Source organism: Drosophila obscura, unplaced genomic scaffold (assembly GCF_018151105.1).
Source record: "Drosophila obscura isolate BZ-5 IFL unplaced genomic scaffold, ASM1815110v1 contig_37, whole genome shotgun sequence".
NCBI lineage: Eukaryota > Metazoa > Arthropoda > Insecta > Diptera > Drosophilidae > Drosophila > Drosophila obscura.
Window position 1 is genome coordinate 2,872,672 of NW_024542825.1, and position 18,906 is coordinate 2,891,577.

Genomic DNA, 18,906 nt, shown 5'->3' on the forward strand with positions numbered 1-18,906 from the left:
GTACTCTATATAGCTGTGTAGATGTGTGGATTTGCATATCGCTAATGCAGCTAATGCGGGGGCTATGCTGTGGCTCGATGCTGTTGTCTAGGGTGGTGCTTAAAACGAGAAGAATTAGGATAAAAAAAACCATTGACTTATAGAACAGGAATACAAAAAAAAAACCCTTGACTGGTTTCGATTTCGATGCAACAAAAGTTCTCTAACAAATTTACTCCTAGAATTTGATGCTTAGAAGCCCAAGAAATAATTTTTTGATTGGCCTGGAAAATTCTTCCTAGCATTCTCTAAGATTTTGGCACAAGAAAGATGTGAAAACTGACACGAAAAATGCTCCCCTGCACGATGGGTGTGCTGACAGACGCTCTGCATAATATATCTGAAATAAGTGTTTTATTTACAACTTTTGGTGTTTTTTTTTCTTATTATTTAAATGTATTTTAATTAAAGCTGACGAAAATCTTTCAAAACTCCATGGAGAATCAGAAGATATCGCTTGCTATACTATTTTTAAGTCAGTCATTGCCTTTCACAGAAAAGATCTGGCTAGAAATTATTGCAACTTTTTAGAAAGAATATTTAGAGGGCAAGGCTTTCACTCATTTATTTATTTATTTAATTTTTCGATACAGAATTTATCTGAACTAAACTGACTAAAAAAGTCCAACATTAATATGTTGGAAAAATAAATATAAATATCAAAAATAAATAAAAATATATATACATACAAAATATATATGTATATAATATATAGGCTATATATAAATAGGCCATAAATAAACTCTCTTTCGGCTGGTATAAAATTCCATTAATTCGAACTTTAAATGTAGCCTACAGCTACTCTGCCAAACATAAATATAAGTATCATAATAATTCCAAAATAATTGTTTTACATTAATCACCTTTCAGTCAACTGTCAAACTGAGAAGTTGGCAAAACAAAATCATCAGTCCTGCAAAACACAACAGACCCAATATATATTTCAACCGAAAATATAAGTAACAAGCAACACAAGAAAGGTAAAGGGAATACGCGCAGCGAAATGGCACGTCTGGTGTTCTCCGACAAAGATCACAGTGCCTACGATCCCAAGAAGTATAAGGTGAGCAGCTGCAAGCCGAAATTAGAGGTGCAATTATTCAAATGAGACTCCGCTTAGGTTGTGCACAAGAACCACTGGCGACAGGTTAGTCTGCTGCTGCAGCCCTCACACAAGAAATGGTGGGAGGATCCCGATGTCATTGTTGCGTGAGTACAAGCCATTTAATGCCCGTTCCCTCTCAGCCACGACACGACACGACACGACACGTGTGTGTGTGTGTGCACCCAGCACTGATTGCCATCGAGTGTTGTTGGTTTATTGGTCGATTGGTTGGTCGTTTCGTTCTGACAGCGATTGGCGCCACCACTGCGCTGGCTGCCATTCAATTAAGATTCTTTGCCGTAGCGCTCCATGCTCATAATATTTTATTGCATCCATCAAATTGTCAGGCGTAGGGTAAAGTAATGCCACCCGTGGAACCACACCCACAAATACATATTTCCATGGCAATCCCACACACACAACACAACACTCTCGTGGGGAAATACTTACACTCGATTGCATCACATCGCCGTCTGATAAGATTATCTCTGTCTCTAGGCCACTCGTTGCTGCCTCATTTCGCTGCCTAAAACTTAAAACTTTCCTAAATTTGTGCCTCTGGCAGCTGCTTTCCTCTGGCAGCTCCTGGCTGCTCCTTTCCTCTTGTAACTCCTTTCCTCTGGCAGCCCCCAAGCTCCCTTGAGTGGAGGGCACTAATTTCCGTACGAAGTTTAGTCACGCGATGCTAACGAAGCATTTGATAGATGCCTCAGCTCCTCCTTCAGTGCAAATGAACACCAACCAGGCTGCACGATGGGGGGTCAGGTGGGGGCCTGGAGCAAGTGCAGCCGATGGGCAAAACTTTGCCAAGTAATTGGGCGAACAAGTGATGGAAAAGGGAAATTGGTTTTGGTTTTAACTCACTGGCTGACGACCCAGTGCAGGCTCGGCTTTCGCGGCTTGTCCTACGAGTTCTCTCTGTGGTGTCACTGTCCATGGAAGGTTCCTGCCTCAAGGTTAAGGCAGGTGTCAATGAAATAAGAAACTATTACTTACGGTGGGTAATGGAATTCCGAATATTCTTTGGAACTTTTCCCTTTGTTAACGGCATAAACTTTCAATGGTCTTTCGTTTTGGTTATCTGCTAAAACTATCTCTAAACTTGAAACTGAAACACATTATGTATAAAATAAGTACTCTGCGAATCTGATATGTAGAATCACTCGACTTGGCAGGGAAAATGCATTTAAAAGAGAGCTACTTTATATTCTTCTTTTACTCTTCAAAAATAAATCTTTAATTTTTCACTTAATTTTGTCTCTTCACTCCCTTAAAATTTTTTAAATCTACCATATACTACTCTTAGTTTCTTCTGCTAATAAATTCCCTGAAGTCACCCCAAGTTAACTTAGAAAATCTATAGATAAAGCACCCGCTAAGTACATTCATAAAGGATTATGATTTATTACTCCAAAGAATAAAGAACTGGAAAAGAAAGTTGATCAGTTTCATCTGCTAATAAATTCCCTGAAGTCACCCCAATTTAACCCCTAAGAAAACCCATAGATAAAGTACTTGCCAGGCACACCCATAAATGATTATGATTTATTACTCCAAAGACTAAAAAGAAATGCCAAAGAAAGTTGATCAGTTCAAAGCCACACTCCAATTGCAGAATGTATAATCGATCAGTCAACCTTTTGTCCTTCAGTATTGACACTACTTAGCTCTCCACTTGCCACCATTTCGTAGCCCCAACTCTTTGGCATATCAATAGTTAAAGTATCCCTTGCTTAGCCATAAAACACGCCCATCAATCTAAAGTTTATGCCCCAAGCAGAGGGAAGGGTGTTCATCGGCAGGGTCATAACTCAAAGTTTCGTCTAAGCTGCGTATCCACAATGCAACCGAATATAATGGGCACAGGACAGAACGGGGTAATGTGCTGCTCTATTCACTCTGGCGATGCCCCGACCCCCCGACACTTTGCGTGTTCAATAAAAAAAAATAGAAAAGAAAAGAAAAAAAAGAAGGGAAATCAAAATGAAGCGAATGAAGCGGAAAATGGTGTCAGTACGAGGACAGCGAAGAAGAACAAGAAGAAGAAAGTACTTAAGCGGCGCGTCACTCAATCAGAATGATATTATTTTTAATGGCGCAAAATGGATACAATAAACACCCGGAGTACGAACGCGTGGCTGCCACGCAACGGACACGGGCACGGATCGGCAGGGGTCCGCGTCCGCGTCTCTCACATAAAGTTCGGTCGTCGGAGGCTTCGCACGCCACTAGACTATAGCTCACATAGTGCCATCCATGAGTCCCCACACTGAGGACGAACTTTTTTAAATGCACAACAGCGAAAGGAAACTTAATTACATTTCAATTTGTGCTATCCAAAACAACTGACGTGCAAACCGTACACCTGGCCGAGGGACGTTGCTAAACAAACTGTTCCGCTCCGCATATGTCACTCACAGGTGCTCGGGCCCAGGGCGGAGCAGTGGCGACTGTTGCGCGTTCCGAGTCGCGGGAATGGGCACCACCGCCGCCGCCAGGCAAGCGCTGTGCCACCGTGACGATGCTCCTGGCCCAGCGCATAGCACGCAACGCTTGCTGGTCAGTCGGCGATGAGCCCTGCTACAGTGCGAACAAGATGAACGTGTGGCAGACGCTCGAGTATCTGTCCGGGCTGAGCCTGCGGAAACGCTACAACTACGAGGGCTATGCGGACACCCAGAATGTGCTGCGCACCCTCACGCCCTCCTGGCGACGCGACAGCTTTGCGGAGAAGGCCAAGGCCGAGGAAGCGGCAGCGGCCAGTGCCTCTGCAAATGCGGCCAAGTATCCGGACGATCGCTCCACCGCTGGCATGGCCATCATTTCGGATACCCCGCCGCCCAGAACCAGTGTCCAGTCGAGTGATAACCTGCCGCTGCGATCGGGCTCGAAACCTGCGAGTGGGCTGCGTCGCAAGCCTCGGAGTAGAAGCAAAAAACGACATGGAACCAGCTTGGATCCGGAGTATGCGTTGTCAGCGGAGGACCTGCAGGATCTGGTCAAGTGCACGTAAGAATTATACGCTAGAGACAGTTGGGGTATATATTATGGGAAGAATTTTCAATAGTTGAACGATATAAATTTTGGGACTAAGCTGGGGATTTATTTAGGGGAGTGCAGAAAACCTACCGACTGGGTTAAGGATTTGTTTGTGGTAGCAAACATTATATGAGTAATGGGATATATTTTTATCGGAGTTTAGAACGCGTTTATGAAGGCAAAGCCTAGATTGAAGTGCAGCTGAATTCTGCATCAATGTGTTTCTCGTCTTTCCTAAAAGAAAATAAAAAGAAAGTAAAATGTATGAAGAAAAATATAGAAGTTTTAACACCTTCTTTATATCTAAGAAAAATATCCAGAGTTAAGTATTCAAATATGACGTCTAAGTTTAATCTTCGTGCAGATTCTTCTTTCCTCTTCACATAACAAGCAGAAATTATTGCAATATCTATCACCAGTTCGGCGCTTAAATTCTTTAAGTTATATAATTTTGATGGGTATTTAAATAGCTATTGGCCTGAGTTTTACACCAGTAAAATATCCGAATATACATTTGAAAACCATTCTCAAAACCAGCATTTACTTTCTAGAGCACGAAAAGTAAAGCATTGTAAAGCAAAAGTCAATCATTTTGTTCAGTGTATCAAAGGCAGAAAAAGTTTTATCAAAAGCTTAGCGAATACAAAAACCAGCGCGCGTTCCTTTCCGTGCTTAGCAAAGACACAAACTCACTCGTACAATATTAGCCAAGTATTTTTTTCCTGTTTTTCAAGTAAAATTTTTGTAATTTTCATATGGTATTTTTTCAACATTTAATAGGGAAAAAAACAACAAAAATTAAAAGCTCTTTTTAAATTTTTACCAGTTAAATATTTAATTAATGCCAGCTAAATTTAAAAAAAAATCAAAACAATTTTAAAATGTAATTTTTACTGTAAAACCGTGGAAAAAACGATTTGTTTAAGAAAAAAAAAAGGAAAGTCCGTGCACGCTTCGAACCACGCTTTCCTTGATTTTGCTGTGCATAATGCAGCATTTATTCAAAAATGGCGCAAATAAAAAGAATTTCTTTAGAAAAAAAAGGTAATCCAGCCCAGCGTTTGAACCGAGGGACCCGCACACACACTTCCTCGTCAATATTGTACATAAATAAAATATTTCTTTAAAAATTGTCGCATAAAATTTTAAATTTGTTTTCATCATAAATATTTGCTTTAGCGAGTAATTGCTGAGAATTTTGGAGTGTTTATTAACAAAATAAGGGCAAAAATACGGGTAACGTAATATAATTGGTTTTTTTTTAATTCCGTCATTTGAAATGGCAGTGATGTAGCATACATCATTATATTGGCCATATGAGTCGCTAGCAATCGGCCCAGCATTTCGAACTTGCTTGGGTCAATACGGTTTATTTGTAATGGTGGTCTGCCGGCAGTCGCGAAGTATTTTTGTATCATTTTCTGTATGCCATCCACCTCCGTTTTATTGCTTGGGTTTGTCGGCTTTCCTTTAAATATAGCTGACCAATTGTCTGCTGTAAAATTCAGCTCGTACAACTTCTGAACTGTGACATCCATCTTGAGTACGAATGAAGGAATATTCCGCTGATGGAAGATATCCCATATTACAGGGAATTGCTTTGATGTAGCAACGTGTAGGGCGTCAAAATTTGATTTGTTGTGATCCGACACAATTGCCATCAAATTGTCGGATAAGCCCCAATCGACGATTGTTTTTAAAACCATATCAAGGGCCGTTTTAATTTTCTCGCTTCCAAGCTTTGATTGTCTTTTTCTAATTCTGTCAATATAAATTGGGACCTGTTGCATAGAAAATGAATTGATTATTTTAAAAATTTGATACATTAACATTTACTGAATAAAATTGTTACTTTCCACACGGATATAAACAAATCTGAAATTACTGCCGTCAATGTTAGACGCAGAAAATGCCAGTGCCCTCATTTTAACGTCTCCTTCATCGCTGGGTGTCCTAAGGTAGGGCTGAAAATATTTAAAAATTATTAGTGTGTATTCTTTACCTTAGTTAAATAAACACTTACCATATGCTTTAGATGGTATTCGTCAAAATGGATAACGAAGGGATGATTAACAAACACAGTTAACGAGGATAGTAAGTTTATCTTTCCATTCTTCATCTCATCCAAATGTGCCGGGCGCTCCAAAAATTTTATGTTTCTTTTCTACCTTCCCACGTCTATTTTGTTATCAAACGTTGCAAAAATATATAGCATATGATCAGTTATAACGGGGTTAACAATGTTGTCCACATCTTCGGGATCTTCTGCCGCTGTTGTTGAGGACGCTTGTCCCGCGAAAGAATATGTCGCCGCTGCGGCGGCCGCCGACGTGGAAGGCAGGTGGTTGATATCTGTTGAACTATGCATCAAATTTTTTATAAATAACAACATTCAAACACACACCTGTTGGTTGCGAGGACCCCGAAGTGGGCTAGCTATGCTACAAAAACGAAAAATAATACAAAAAAAAAACATTTAAGAAATCTATAATGCGATTTCCATCAAAAACTGCCACCAAAAATGGTATTTAACACCCAAATGGAAAGTGGGTGGCACAGAAAAAACAGTGGGAGTTTTAGAGAGAAAAGCAGACGCCCCAGGAGACCCACACACCAGACATAAAGTGGAGCTGACAATGGAGTATCCTCTGAAGCCACAAAGCACTCAAAACGAAGAGTAAAAACTGAAAGCGGACTAAAACGAAGCCAAAACGAAAAGGAACCGTCAAAGTTATTTGTTGAAATGTCAGCGGACACATTTCGCGATGCCGGAAGACGTTGCAATTAAAGTTTTTGGGGCCAAATTGGCACAGTGGCATGGACCGGAAGTAAGAATGCACCGGAAGACTTTTGGGAAAGTGACTGCCTCCCACCCGGCACAGCCCAACGTTGTTGCACGTTGAAATGTCAGTGTCAGCTAGGGAACTCCCCCTAAAAGCGCCCAAGCCCCGGCAATCCTCAGGCCTCGATACAGAAAGTGTTTGCTCAATTTCCGCGCTGCGAGTCGATTAGAGGAAATTATTGTATGTCTTGTTGGCATGAAAGACGGCCATAAAGCGAAATTGTTATCTGGTTTCACCGGTAATGTGAGACTCCCTGCCAAGTCCCAGGCCCTTTGCCACGAGCCACCATGCTTCGTGGGATTTTTGCTACCTTTGTAGAATAGTTTGCCATTCTTTTGCGGCAAAAACTTTCAGTCACCGATTCCGTGCTTAGACTTAGACCAGACACACACAGACACTGTGCTAGGGAAAAACCAGACAAATACTGTGGCAAGGAAAAACGAGATCTAACGGTGAAATAAACACCGACAGTTGCTGGCCATAAACCAAAGCCAAAGCCAAAAGGGAGTAAAGGAAAGAGGTTAGCACGAGGAGCTGATTTCCAGTGCCGCGGCATACAAATCGAAATAGAGTTGTCACCTACACGCAGGAAAACCTTTCAAAAGTTTTGGGCGATTTTACTGCACTGAGAGAAATTAGCTATTTGGTGAGAATTTTCGAATATATTTTATCAGTTTCAATACCGCCGTTTTTTCAGCAACATCTGTCTCTCTTTCTCTGTTCTTATACTAACACCAGCCCCGATCAGCTGCCCTCCTCCATGGGGGCGAGGCAGAGCCTGTAAGGGGAGAGCTGGATAAAAGAGAGGTAAAAAAAGAGAGAGTAAATGCAAATAAGATCCTCCTGCAGCCGTAGTCTTCCGAAAATTGTGCACCTGATTCTAATTATGAGACGGGTATGGCATTTTTCTTATTTTTTATTGAATTACAACGATAAACAAACGTCCCGAAAAATTTGGAATGAATTCCAAAAAACTTCTTAGGGATTTTAAAGATTTGAAAGGCAGAAACATTTTTAAATCCTCTTCCATTTGAAATCCAGCGACAGATACTCCCAGACACAATCTTCGTGCTCTGAGATCATCGAAAAATCTATTTTATTCAGTATCCATCGAGCATCGATGCATCGAGCATTCATCAAGGCATTTTTGCCTTAAAGTTTCCTGTCTTAAATTATCACCGCACTGCCTGGCTAACCCCCCAGACTCCCAGTAAAGCGAAAACCCTCTCTTTTAATAGCTGACAGCTGCAGCAATCCTTTAACGTTTATACACTGCCTTTAGAGTCCACAAATCTTTGGCCAGTGTAGTCGTCGCACAATGGGGGCAAACTTGTTGACACACCGCGTCGTATAGTTTGTCATAATATTGACATTGGTGTCATGTCATTACGCCTAACATTAAAACGCTTTACGCTGCGTTCCCGAACAACACAACATGCGATGGGGGAGGGCAGACGACGACGAGGACGCGTTTCCTTCCACCTGCCAGGACAATGCCAGAGCTGGAAAGGCAATGCCAGCACAGGAATCGAAACGCGAAACTATGAGAGGGCGAAACGGCTACAGCGACAGCTACAGCGACAGTGAAAGTAAAAGTGAAAGCATAGTGGGAGCGCTGGCGGCTGCCACTCGACGCCACACACATGTGTGGCAGCCAGCACCAGCCAAAACCAGGAATCCCAGTCAAAGGTCGCCCCATTCGCCGGTCGCCCTTGTTGAGTGAAAGTTCCGCCAAGTTCCTCCCGCATCAGCCAGTCGTGCCAACACCCGTGCCATCAAAAATGATGCACTAATGTGCTCCCAGAGCTGTGCTCCCTGTGATGGCCAAAAAATCGAAAAAGAAACGTATACGAAAACTGTCAAACATGATGGAGATGGAGGAGGATTTTCTCATTGACTTTGTGCAGTGCAATCTGGAGCCGGAGCCGAGGTAATGGATAACCCGCAAACAGAATCACATTTCATTATTCCACTGCGCAGCTAAGGCACTCAGCATCCTAGGGATATTTATTGTCGCCCCACTACGTGTTGCAATTATCAATTTTAATGGCAAAATGGCGACTGGCAAAAGGCAAAAGACATAAATGTCAGGCTCTTCGGCAAATTTATGCACGTCCCAGGCATTAATTAGCGTTGCACATAGCACACAGATACTTGCAGGGCATCCTTGCACAGGAAGTAAGGAAAAGGAAGTAGGGATTCAGTTTTATAGTTCCCTTTCAATTAGCCAATGACAACGAGGACGACGGGGCCAGGCTGTAAACTAATATGGTTCCATTTTCCACACAAAAGGCCAAAGAAGAGGCGCTAATTAGGTCATAAATGTCATCAATGAGACAGGAGACAGGAGACCAGCCACTGCTCTTTTGACACATTGCCAGGAAGTCTCAGATAGCTAGACGTATCGAAATGGGTTTAATATCAGCCAAGTTCTTTAAGAGGTATATGAGATGGGAGTATATCCATTTAAAAGTACTATTTAAAAGTAAATACCACAGAATTTTGAAGCAATCCTAAAAAAGAGGTCCCCTTAGAAATATCAGAATCGGAGCTGTCACTAGATGTACAATTGGTAAACGAAAAATGTAAAAAAATACCAAAGTCTACAGAATTATCAGAAAAGAGCGCGAAAAGATATTCTTGAATAAAAGAAGTTTAAAAAAAAATAGTAATAATAAATAATAATTATTTGGGTACTGCAGAAGTTCCCTGACAAAATGAAGTTAAAGAAAACACTTTAAACCCGATAATTGAACAGAAGCAAAGACCAAATGTTTGTCTATAAAAATCAGCACAGAAATACTATAATATATAATAGAAAAAGTAACCAAATATGATAGATAAAACAGAAGAAAACATTGAGTAGGAAAAAACGAAGAAATATTTTAGCCAAATGTGTATCCAGACAGTTGTATCTGGACATTAATTATACTCTTGTAAGGAGTGTATTCACCTGGGGTACCCTTCAACTTTACCGAACCCTTTTCGTTTGGGATATAGCCAAGCGTCCCCTGCTGCTATAGCACTTTTTATGTACAGCATATAACATATATACAGCGAAAACAAGCCAATAAACAGTAAAAAAAATTATACATAAAGCGCGTAAGATTTACCATGGAAATAAATAATACCCAGCCAAATTCCAAAGTGCCTGCAGCTGCAGCACGGTGTAACCAATGCATAAATCCCATATTTTTTTATGGTTTACCTGTATGTATCATTAAGCGGAATATGGCCACAAAAATGGCTATGCAGCAAATGCGTATTGGTTGTTAACCCATTCACTGAACCGCACCGCAACCCCCCACGCATTGCACTCGCGAGCGAAGTCCCCCGCAAATGGTGTAATAATCATAGAAACGGAGGCGGAGTTGCAGCAGGCGAATCAGAGGGCCATAAATCATGGCCCACCTGTGTGCGAGAGAGAGCATTGGTGACAGGGCAACGGATGCGCCGCTGAGCAGTGCTAATGTCATGGGAGTTGCATTGGCGTAAGGTTACGCGGAAGTTGCAATAAAAACCCACGTGCTGGATATCTGTGTTCCTGTGGCAGCAGTACTTCCGTTTATCAAGTTGTGTGGAAGGTTGTGGCAAGCCATAAATCGAAGCTCGTAACAGCAGGGTAAGGGGATAGGCCACACAGACAACATGACAGATTGGTTCCTCTAGACGATAATTTATGCATGTTACCCCCCCAGCTACAGAGCTTCAGCCCCTAAGACATGTGACACACGACCTAAGTTATTGATACGACGACAACATCCATTGATGTCCTGGAAATTTCATTATCAATGTCAATGCTGAAATAAAGGGGTGAAAAATGCCCCTTTTTCCAAGGACCTGTCCCATATTGGAAATTGGAAATTGATTGAATTGAACTTTGATGACTTTGAACTATTGCGAATTGCGATTTTTGGAGGTCGTCGCAGTCGCAGTCACCAGTGAAGACATCAAAGCTTACAATGTTTGAACTGTGTGAAGATGAGGGAGGCAACCCAAGGAGGCTATCAATCCATTCAGATTGCAATGCATGACTCTCTGACAACGCTAGAGTTAATTTCTTGGCTCTGAACCAAACGGCAAGCCGCAGTCAGGCAACAATCATTGTGGCCACGAATCAGGCCAAATAAAATGTTGCCAAAACTTGCGGTTATACTCTACACAGAATGGCCAACTAATTGTCAGCTGAATGACACTGATTAATCCCCAGCCAAGGAGCATATACTAACCCCATGTGAGGTCTCATGACCTGACTGCATTAAACTGCTTTATGGCATGTAGAAAATAAAATACCTATTTACCATATAGATAAACCAAGAAAAAATAGATAGATAGTGGAAGGGGCAGAACCATGTGTGCCGCCCTTTGCTCCTCTGTCTGCTGTCTTGCTAAAAAGCCTAGCGAAAGTCTCTGACGAGTCGAGACAGTTTCTTTCCCCCTTTAGGTTTCTCCTGCTAAAAAACCCATCCACAGCCACTGCTCAGTGCTCACAGTTCTAGTCTGCATGTCTAAAATTACACTAAATTGTCGGCTTTTTGGGGGGGATGGGGAGCGAGGTACTGCGAGGTAAGGTGAGGTTATATATTGTTCTTGTTCTTGTTATTCTTGCTGGCTGGTGGTGTGCATATCATGTGAAAAATATGAGCCCCAGGCTCGGAACAGTGGCTTGTGGTGGGTGCAAACGAAAAGTAGGCGAAAAGTTTAAGTTTTTTAATTGAGAATAAGCTTTGCTAGAACTAAATCGAAACTTAAATTGTTATATTTCAAATAAATGGGTTTACTTTCGGGAAAATATAATAATTTCGCTTGGGCAAAGTTTAAACTGCAATGGAATATTAATAGAATATTGAAAAAAATAGCTTAAATTTGGGCATTTATATCTGTTATTTTTTATATTTATATATGTATATGTATCCACAACCGATTGCAATTTACTCACTTTCCGATCGTTCATAAATGGCGCGTATATATATTGTGATTTCTTGTAGAAATTTCTACTGTTCGTTGTGAAAAATATTGGAATTTTAACTCATTTAAATTTCGTATAATAGAAAAGCTTATCACTGATATTTCACTGATCATATTTGTACCTTTTTCTGTAACTTCGATTGGTATTATAGCAACTAGATGTACATACATAGCTCTGGCAATTCCCTATTAATCAGTGAAAATCATACACTTTTGAGCTTTAATATTGGCAGAGATTTTTGGAACTTTATACATAGCTGGCCATAAATTTCTAGCAGATGCAATTACAAGATTTTTACGCTGCCTTCCAAACTTCATCCAAAAATGCTGCTTTAACTCTCAAAGAATGTGACCCTTTGAATAAACCCTTTAAGCTTAGATTTCGTCACACTATGCCGCAGAGAGAGAGAGAGTGTTTGAGTGGGTTGTTGTGAGGCGGCGGCCGCGCCGCCTGGCAGAAGTTACCGAGCCACGAATGTCGGCGGAGCGGTGCTCCTTGTTCCAGCGGTGCCTCCTTGTCCTTGTGTTGTCGGTCTCGGGTGTTTCGCAACCAACAAAAAAAAAATATAATAAAATCCACTGACTGACTGGCGGCGGCGGCAGTTGGCAAACGCAGCGTATGAACAGCTACTGGAAGAACGAGTACGGGTATGGCGCTATAGTAACCGACCTCATTCGTTGCCCAGAGTTACAAGCGCTCAAAACGCTGTGCGGACCGCGGATCCATGTGGGATTTGCCCACCTAAAGGAGAGCGCAGATTGCCACTCGGTTGGGTAGGATTGGAAAGGTTCGGCTCGTAATTAAACCGGGACTCAATCTTTACTCACATTTACACCATTATATGATCCAGGTTCATTAATATTCACTTGTTTACCTTTCCGTTTTGCGCACCCCCAAAACAGTTTTAATTTGCCGCGCATCAGCGCCCGTCTGGAGCGCCTCATGGGCACCAATGTGGTCAAACTGACGGATCGCGCCTACATGAAGGAGCTGCGGGAGCGCATTGACGAGGATTACCGCAAACAGCTGCTGTCCCGCATCCGGGCCCGTGAGGTAAGCGGAACCCCAAATCTTTATTTTGGTTTTTTTACCCCAATTAACTTTGAGGTAGGAGGCTCAGAGCTCAGACGACACAAATGTGACCAATTTGTTTGGTTGGTAATTCAATTTTCATTAAGTTCCCCTAACCAAATAAAAAAATTATAAATAAAAAATATGAGACGAGAGTCCTAAACAAATTTGACGCCACAGAGTCACGTAGAAGAACAAAACTAAAGAGCAGAAAGTGATCCACTCGATTCAAGGGTGAATTTGTAACGAAAAGAGTTGCTGTATAGAAAAATTCTAGGTTTTGGGAGATACATTTTAAATTGTGTGAATTTTTTGAGTCACTGCATTAGGAAAAATCAAATGGTTTTAAAGGAATGCTTAAGCCTGTAGATTAGATCACTAATATAAATATAGGAAATATAATTTATATATAAGAAAAGATTTCGAATTTAAACAGTTGACTGACAAACAAGTTCTCAAGAATTGAGGAATTTTCGCCTTACCAGAACTACCATAGATCTTTTATTATGTTGCTTTACTCATTCCTTAATATTGGAGAGTTAAGCAGGTTAATGGGACACCTTATACCCTTTCTTGTTACCTTTTACCTATACAATATCCTTTCCCATTCTTGTACTTTAGGTATCACCTAGTCGTTTGAGTTTTTTCGCTTCATTTTCCACTTGTTTATTGGCTGCGATTTCATTTTCTTGCTTACCCTTTTCAAGTTTGCCCTTTTTTTGCAGCGAAAGTGTCCCAAAGTTTTTCAATGACGCCGACACCAGCGCCAGCGCCCACTCATTTTTCTTGCAGCGCCTTGTGGGGTTACGGGGCATTTTTAGGGGAAAGCACAAACAATTGAATTCAATGAGCCTCCGACATGAAAATGGCAAATCCAAGCCGTCAAAGTAATAAAAATTAGACCAGAAACAGGCACAGATACGGCCGTAGGTACAACTACATGGAGCAGAGCAGAGCCGAGCCTTTTGGAGCTATTTTATGTCTGTGAGACATGCGAGGGGGTGGGGGTGGGCGCCGAAAAACTATGAAGTACAAAGTGCTTCACTGCGGATACAGATACTTAGAGATCTGTCCGTCCGATATGTGTCCTTAACTGCAAGTTTGCCAAAGGAAGGCAAACTTTATTCACGCTTCCAATTGCACTTTTTGACGAGAGCGGCGCAATGCGGCACGGAGCACCAGATAGTAGTACTCGTAAAAGGTGTCAGGAAATTGGCCCTTGAGTGCTAAGAGGTAGTACATATGTACATAAATATGTCTTTGGGAGGGTGGGGCACTGGGGGGTACCAAGGACGACTCCTTAAATTAGACCAAAGACAAAATGAAAGCTTTGCCAGCCACTAAGAGGCTCAGCAGCCATTACGCGAAACATTTGGCTTTGATATTAACCGCAGACTAATCGTTAATGAAGAATGTAGCCACGTCATAGGGGATATTTCGACTAAGAGATACCCTGTACATACAAAATTTGCTGTTAAAATGTGTCTAAAGGGGAGAAAAATGGAATTTCGTAACCTTCTACAACAGACAAACTTTGCGACAAACTGAAAAACGGTGCAATTGTTCTCTTGTTCTCTTTGCTTTCGTTGATCGCTGATTACGCAGCTCGCAGGTAGCGTTGACAGAACGGACGCTCAGTAAAGCTAAGAGAGGCAGTTAGGCGCTCTCTCAGTGAACGAATTATGCGCATTGCTAGAGATGGCACCAAGATGAATTCAGTAATAAGGTGACGCGCTCTCTCGGCACTCAGAGAGACAAGCGCTGGAAAGAGACAGCGATGGCACTCTATGTGTGTTGTTGTTTCCATGCATGCTGACCAAACGGATGGTCCTCGAAGGAGAGCAGATTTGGTGGTGATGACGTCACCTTATTACTGAACTTAAATTGAATGGCAATATTAATTTATTATTTATTTTATTTTATTTTTCGATAGCAATGCATTTTTGTGCATTGTCAGATAAAACCTTTGTATGATATGGCGTTTCGTTGCTCTAATTTGTATATGCAGTGAGGTCTACATAGATCTGTTCTTACCGTAACATACCTGTAGCATGCCTCTCTTACGCTCCATTTACTGGGTATAGCAACAGGCTCAGCCGCGATTAACCACCAACATTCGTTCTTAATATGAGACACACACCAAATAGTTAATCAAAAACGACCACAAATACGAGTATTTGGGCAAACAGCTTGTCATGCCATCATCAAGGGGAACTTAACTGAAGTTAAATTAAATATTTTCTTAGATGAAAGAAGTGGAACGCGAACGCATGCTTATTATTGAGGGTAAGTCGGATGTGATACCAGACGAGCTGGCCGACGATCCCATATTTATGGTCAACAAAGATGCCAACATGGAGATACAGAAAGAGCGCTCCAAGGTGATTTCCCCAGACCACAGTCTTAGCCACTCGTTTACCGTTACCCAACTTGCAGCTGAAGACGAGTCGGGAGAAGAATGCGGAGCGTCTAAAGCTGCAGGGCGTGAAATGGGAGCGGGAGCGCCTGCAACATGCCGCCCAGGAGGCCGAGCTTCTGGCCAAGAAACGCGAGAGGCAGCGCGCCCAAAAGCTTCTGGTGGAGCAGTACCGTGCCGAGGATGCCGAACGAGGCATGGACCTGTTGCGGTAAGTCCCCCCCAACCCCCACCACACCCTAAATATCTCCGCCTCTAATGACTGTTTAATGGCAGGGGGAAAGTTGGCAAAAAATATTATAAAACGGCACAACAATAACAATACATTATTCCGCGTTGTCGCTCAACGCCTGCTGCGAAGCTTTTTATCCTTTGCAGAAGGCGGAAAAACGCGTGGGCGGCGGCTGAACCCAGTGGCTTAAACGGGCTATAGGGCGGGGTTGGGGCATGTCGGAAAATTATGATCCAGTTTTGACTGTGTGCTGTATACTCTAATAAGGCAAACTTCAATTTTTTTAACGAATTCTTGTGCCTAGAGTGGATTAAATATAGGAAATTCTTGAAGCATTTGGATAGTGGATATACAAATTCGAAAGGAATTATATATTATAATATATTTTTTAAGTAATATGGAATTATAAATAATATGAACTGTTCTCATATTTCATGCAGAAAAAGACGGCTTGAATTTCCTGCTACATTTATCAGTTCATTCCTTTCAAGTTTAGTTCTTCCATCAATTAAGTTCTATTAATACAAACCGCTCAACATTTTCCAAATCCGTTAGGGTTTCTCTTGTAACAACCCTAATAACCCCATGCCCAGAAAGTGTATATAGCCACGTACGATGGCAGCGTTTGGCTGTCGTTAAACCATTTTAGCCAGCGGCCCTCTCCCCATTAATATGCATGAGTTGAATGTTTGGCGAGTTTCTTATGAAATCGCGAGGCTAATGAAAAAATAAATAAAAAAAAACCTTTGCTTCGCCCACAGCATTGAGAACGAGGATTGGCGCGAGTGCGAGCAGAGCCTGAAGGAGTTCCTGGAGATGGAGCGTGCCAAAATGAAGGAGCGTTCCCTGCGCATCTCCCAGCCCTTCTCGTCGGATCCATTGGACATACAGAATATAGTGAGGGCCAGGTAAAGTGCAATGCAAAATCTCTGGGGCATGTGTCACCGATGTACAAATTACCTGCTGATTTTTAGGCAAAAGTTCCGCGAAACTGAGCTGCGTATACGGAACCAGCTGGAGGGTAAACTGAAGGACACCAATACCCCCATTACGGCGCAACAGTTGAATGAGTTTATGGAGGATGCACACCGATCCAGCATTGAGATGATGCGTGAGACATCGATGGACTCGATCCATGAGGCGTTGCAGAGCAAGTATCTGGACGATGCCACCGATATCTCCGACGACACCATTGTCAGCGAGGATGCCATCAGCCTGACACTGGCCAAGCAGCAGTATGCCGAGGAGCTGGAGACCGAAATGGAGGATGAGTTCAATCGCGGATTGCTCATCTCCAAGCAGCAGTACGATCAGCTGCGCTTTGAGGATGAGAAGATTGTGGCCCTACGAAATGCCAAGGTGGGTTCGGTTCAGAAAATGTTTTGCACACAGGTTTAACACATCTCTAATATTGTTTCCACCCTCTGGTTCAGGACATTCGCGAACTCTATTTACTGGCTGAAGAGATCATCATGGGCGACATTATTGAGGAGGTCGAGGAGGGCGAAGAGGAGGGCGGCGAGGAGCAAGAGGCCGAAATACCCAGCTCCGATCACGAGCCGGAGCCTAAGCCAGCCTAAAGGAATTTTTTTTCTAATCGTTGAGCAGCGAGAATCTGTCTGTGTTTTCTCCTGTTCCACCACTTTTCAAAAAAAAAAGTTTTACAAAGTTTTTGGCCAAAAATTTCATTTTTCTGTTGGTTGTTTTTTTGAAATTGAAATATTTCACAAAAATTGTGCAAAACCTCAACGATTCGTCACATAATAATACAATCATTGGTATTGGGGTTTGGAATCAGAAAACTGTCACTCAGTCGCTTCATATTTGATTGTTGATATCTGTCATTGGGGTTTAGGTTTAATTAAGGCTGTAACGAGTTGACGAGGCCCGATATAAGGGCCATATAATCATACCAAATAAAACGTAACGAAAAATCCAAAAATACACACCAGGCGCTGGGCACTGGGCGGCGACTCATCCGGTTTATTGCACATTTCACGTGCCCGCCGACAAGTATGCTACAAATATTTGCTTAGTGATACGGCTAGCGGGAGATACGGTGGGGGATGTTCTGCGTATCAGTTACGCCCGGAAACCTCTCGACTAAATTTTTTTTTTTTTGACAATTTTGAGAATGTGAAATCAAGAAAAATAGATGGCACTAGAAAGTTCATGTCTAAAAATAATACCATTTCATACAAAAAAAAATTTAGAAAAAAATTCCAAAGTTGAAGAAACATTAAAAATGATAGAAAACTTAAACTTTGAGTCGCTATATCTTCAGATATATACATTCTATTACCACGAATCAAAAATCCTGGGAAAGGTACTACAATTTTTTTGGCAACCTATTACTTTTTGTGGATATCCGCGCTGCAGGTTCTGAGTAAAAATTATGAAAATGCAAAGAGTCATCGAATTGCGGTTTTTGAATTTTTAATAAAGATTTTGTGAGTATATTGCAAATTTTAAGTATGAGGAAGTGATCTACTCATCACGGCCCACACCTAAATTTTTTCTCGTGCAAAGTACAAAATGACTGTCGCACAGTGCAATTAATCTATTCGGAATCCGTGCGAAAAAGTTTTCCAGAACAACACTCCAAAAATCTCAGCGTAATTAGTTTTGCGATAATATCATTATCAATTGCACGTCGCAGCGCTTTTTGAGCGACACGACACATATGCCGCCGATTGCACAAGCCCCACAGGCGAGGGAGGCGTGACGCACTTGAATGGAGGCAAGCCCCTGTCTGAGGTGTGTGTGTGGGTGGCATGTGGCCTGATGCAATTTAGCACGCAAAAATCGTTTAAGACGATTTCAACGTGAAGCAGCAGCAGATAAAAAAGTCACAACAAAAAATAACAAGAGCATGACTAAAAATAGTCCAGATATTAAACAAAAATATATGACTTCTGCCAACTTCTCATACGGCTTCCCCCATTCCCTTCTTGTGCCATGGCACACTTGTACTTTACAGCATGGCATTGTTATTGGTTTTCTTTTTTTTGTTGTTTTTTTTTTTGGGGTAAGTGTCATCTTTGGTTGCCCCAGGCAATTGGCAAAGAAAACCCCTATATATGCTTATTTTCTTGGGTCCGCCTTTTAGGCCAAAACAACACACACTGAAAACAATACCAAGGCGAATCGAATCGAACGGAGGGGACAATCAGGTGGGACTGTGGGACTCCA

At 41.9% G+C, this 18,906-nt stretch overlaps 1 protein-coding gene and 1 long non-coding RNA gene across 2 annotated transcripts; one reads left to right on the forward strand and one right to left on the reverse strand.

Annotated features, from left to right (window-relative positions):
- Positions 1 to 907: 907 nt before the first annotated feature.
- Positions 908 to 17,490, forward strand: LOC111079689 (intersectin-2). Its single transcript, XM_022374952.2, has 8 exons — positions 908 to 1,102; positions 1,160 to 1,248; positions 12,898 to 13,048; positions 15,313 to 15,447; positions 15,503 to 15,693; positions 16,476 to 16,622; positions 16,689 to 17,073; positions 17,148 to 17,490. The coding sequence occupies exons 1-8, from the start codon at positions 1,043 to 1,045 to the stop codon at positions 17,292 to 17,294; spliced, it is 1,305 nt and encodes a 434-aa protein (XP_022230644.1). The 5' UTR covers positions 908 to 1,042; the 3' UTR covers positions 17,295 to 17,490.
- On the reverse strand, positions 5,729 to 6,625 carry LOC111079691. Its single transcript, XR_002608388.2, has 3 exons — positions 6,588 to 6,625; positions 6,186 to 6,535; positions 5,729 to 5,964 (listed from the first exon to the last, which is right to left on the reverse strand). It is a non-coding gene; the product is annotated as an uncharacterized LOC111079691 (long non-coding RNA).
- Positions 17,491 to 18,906: the final 1,416 nt, after the last annotated feature.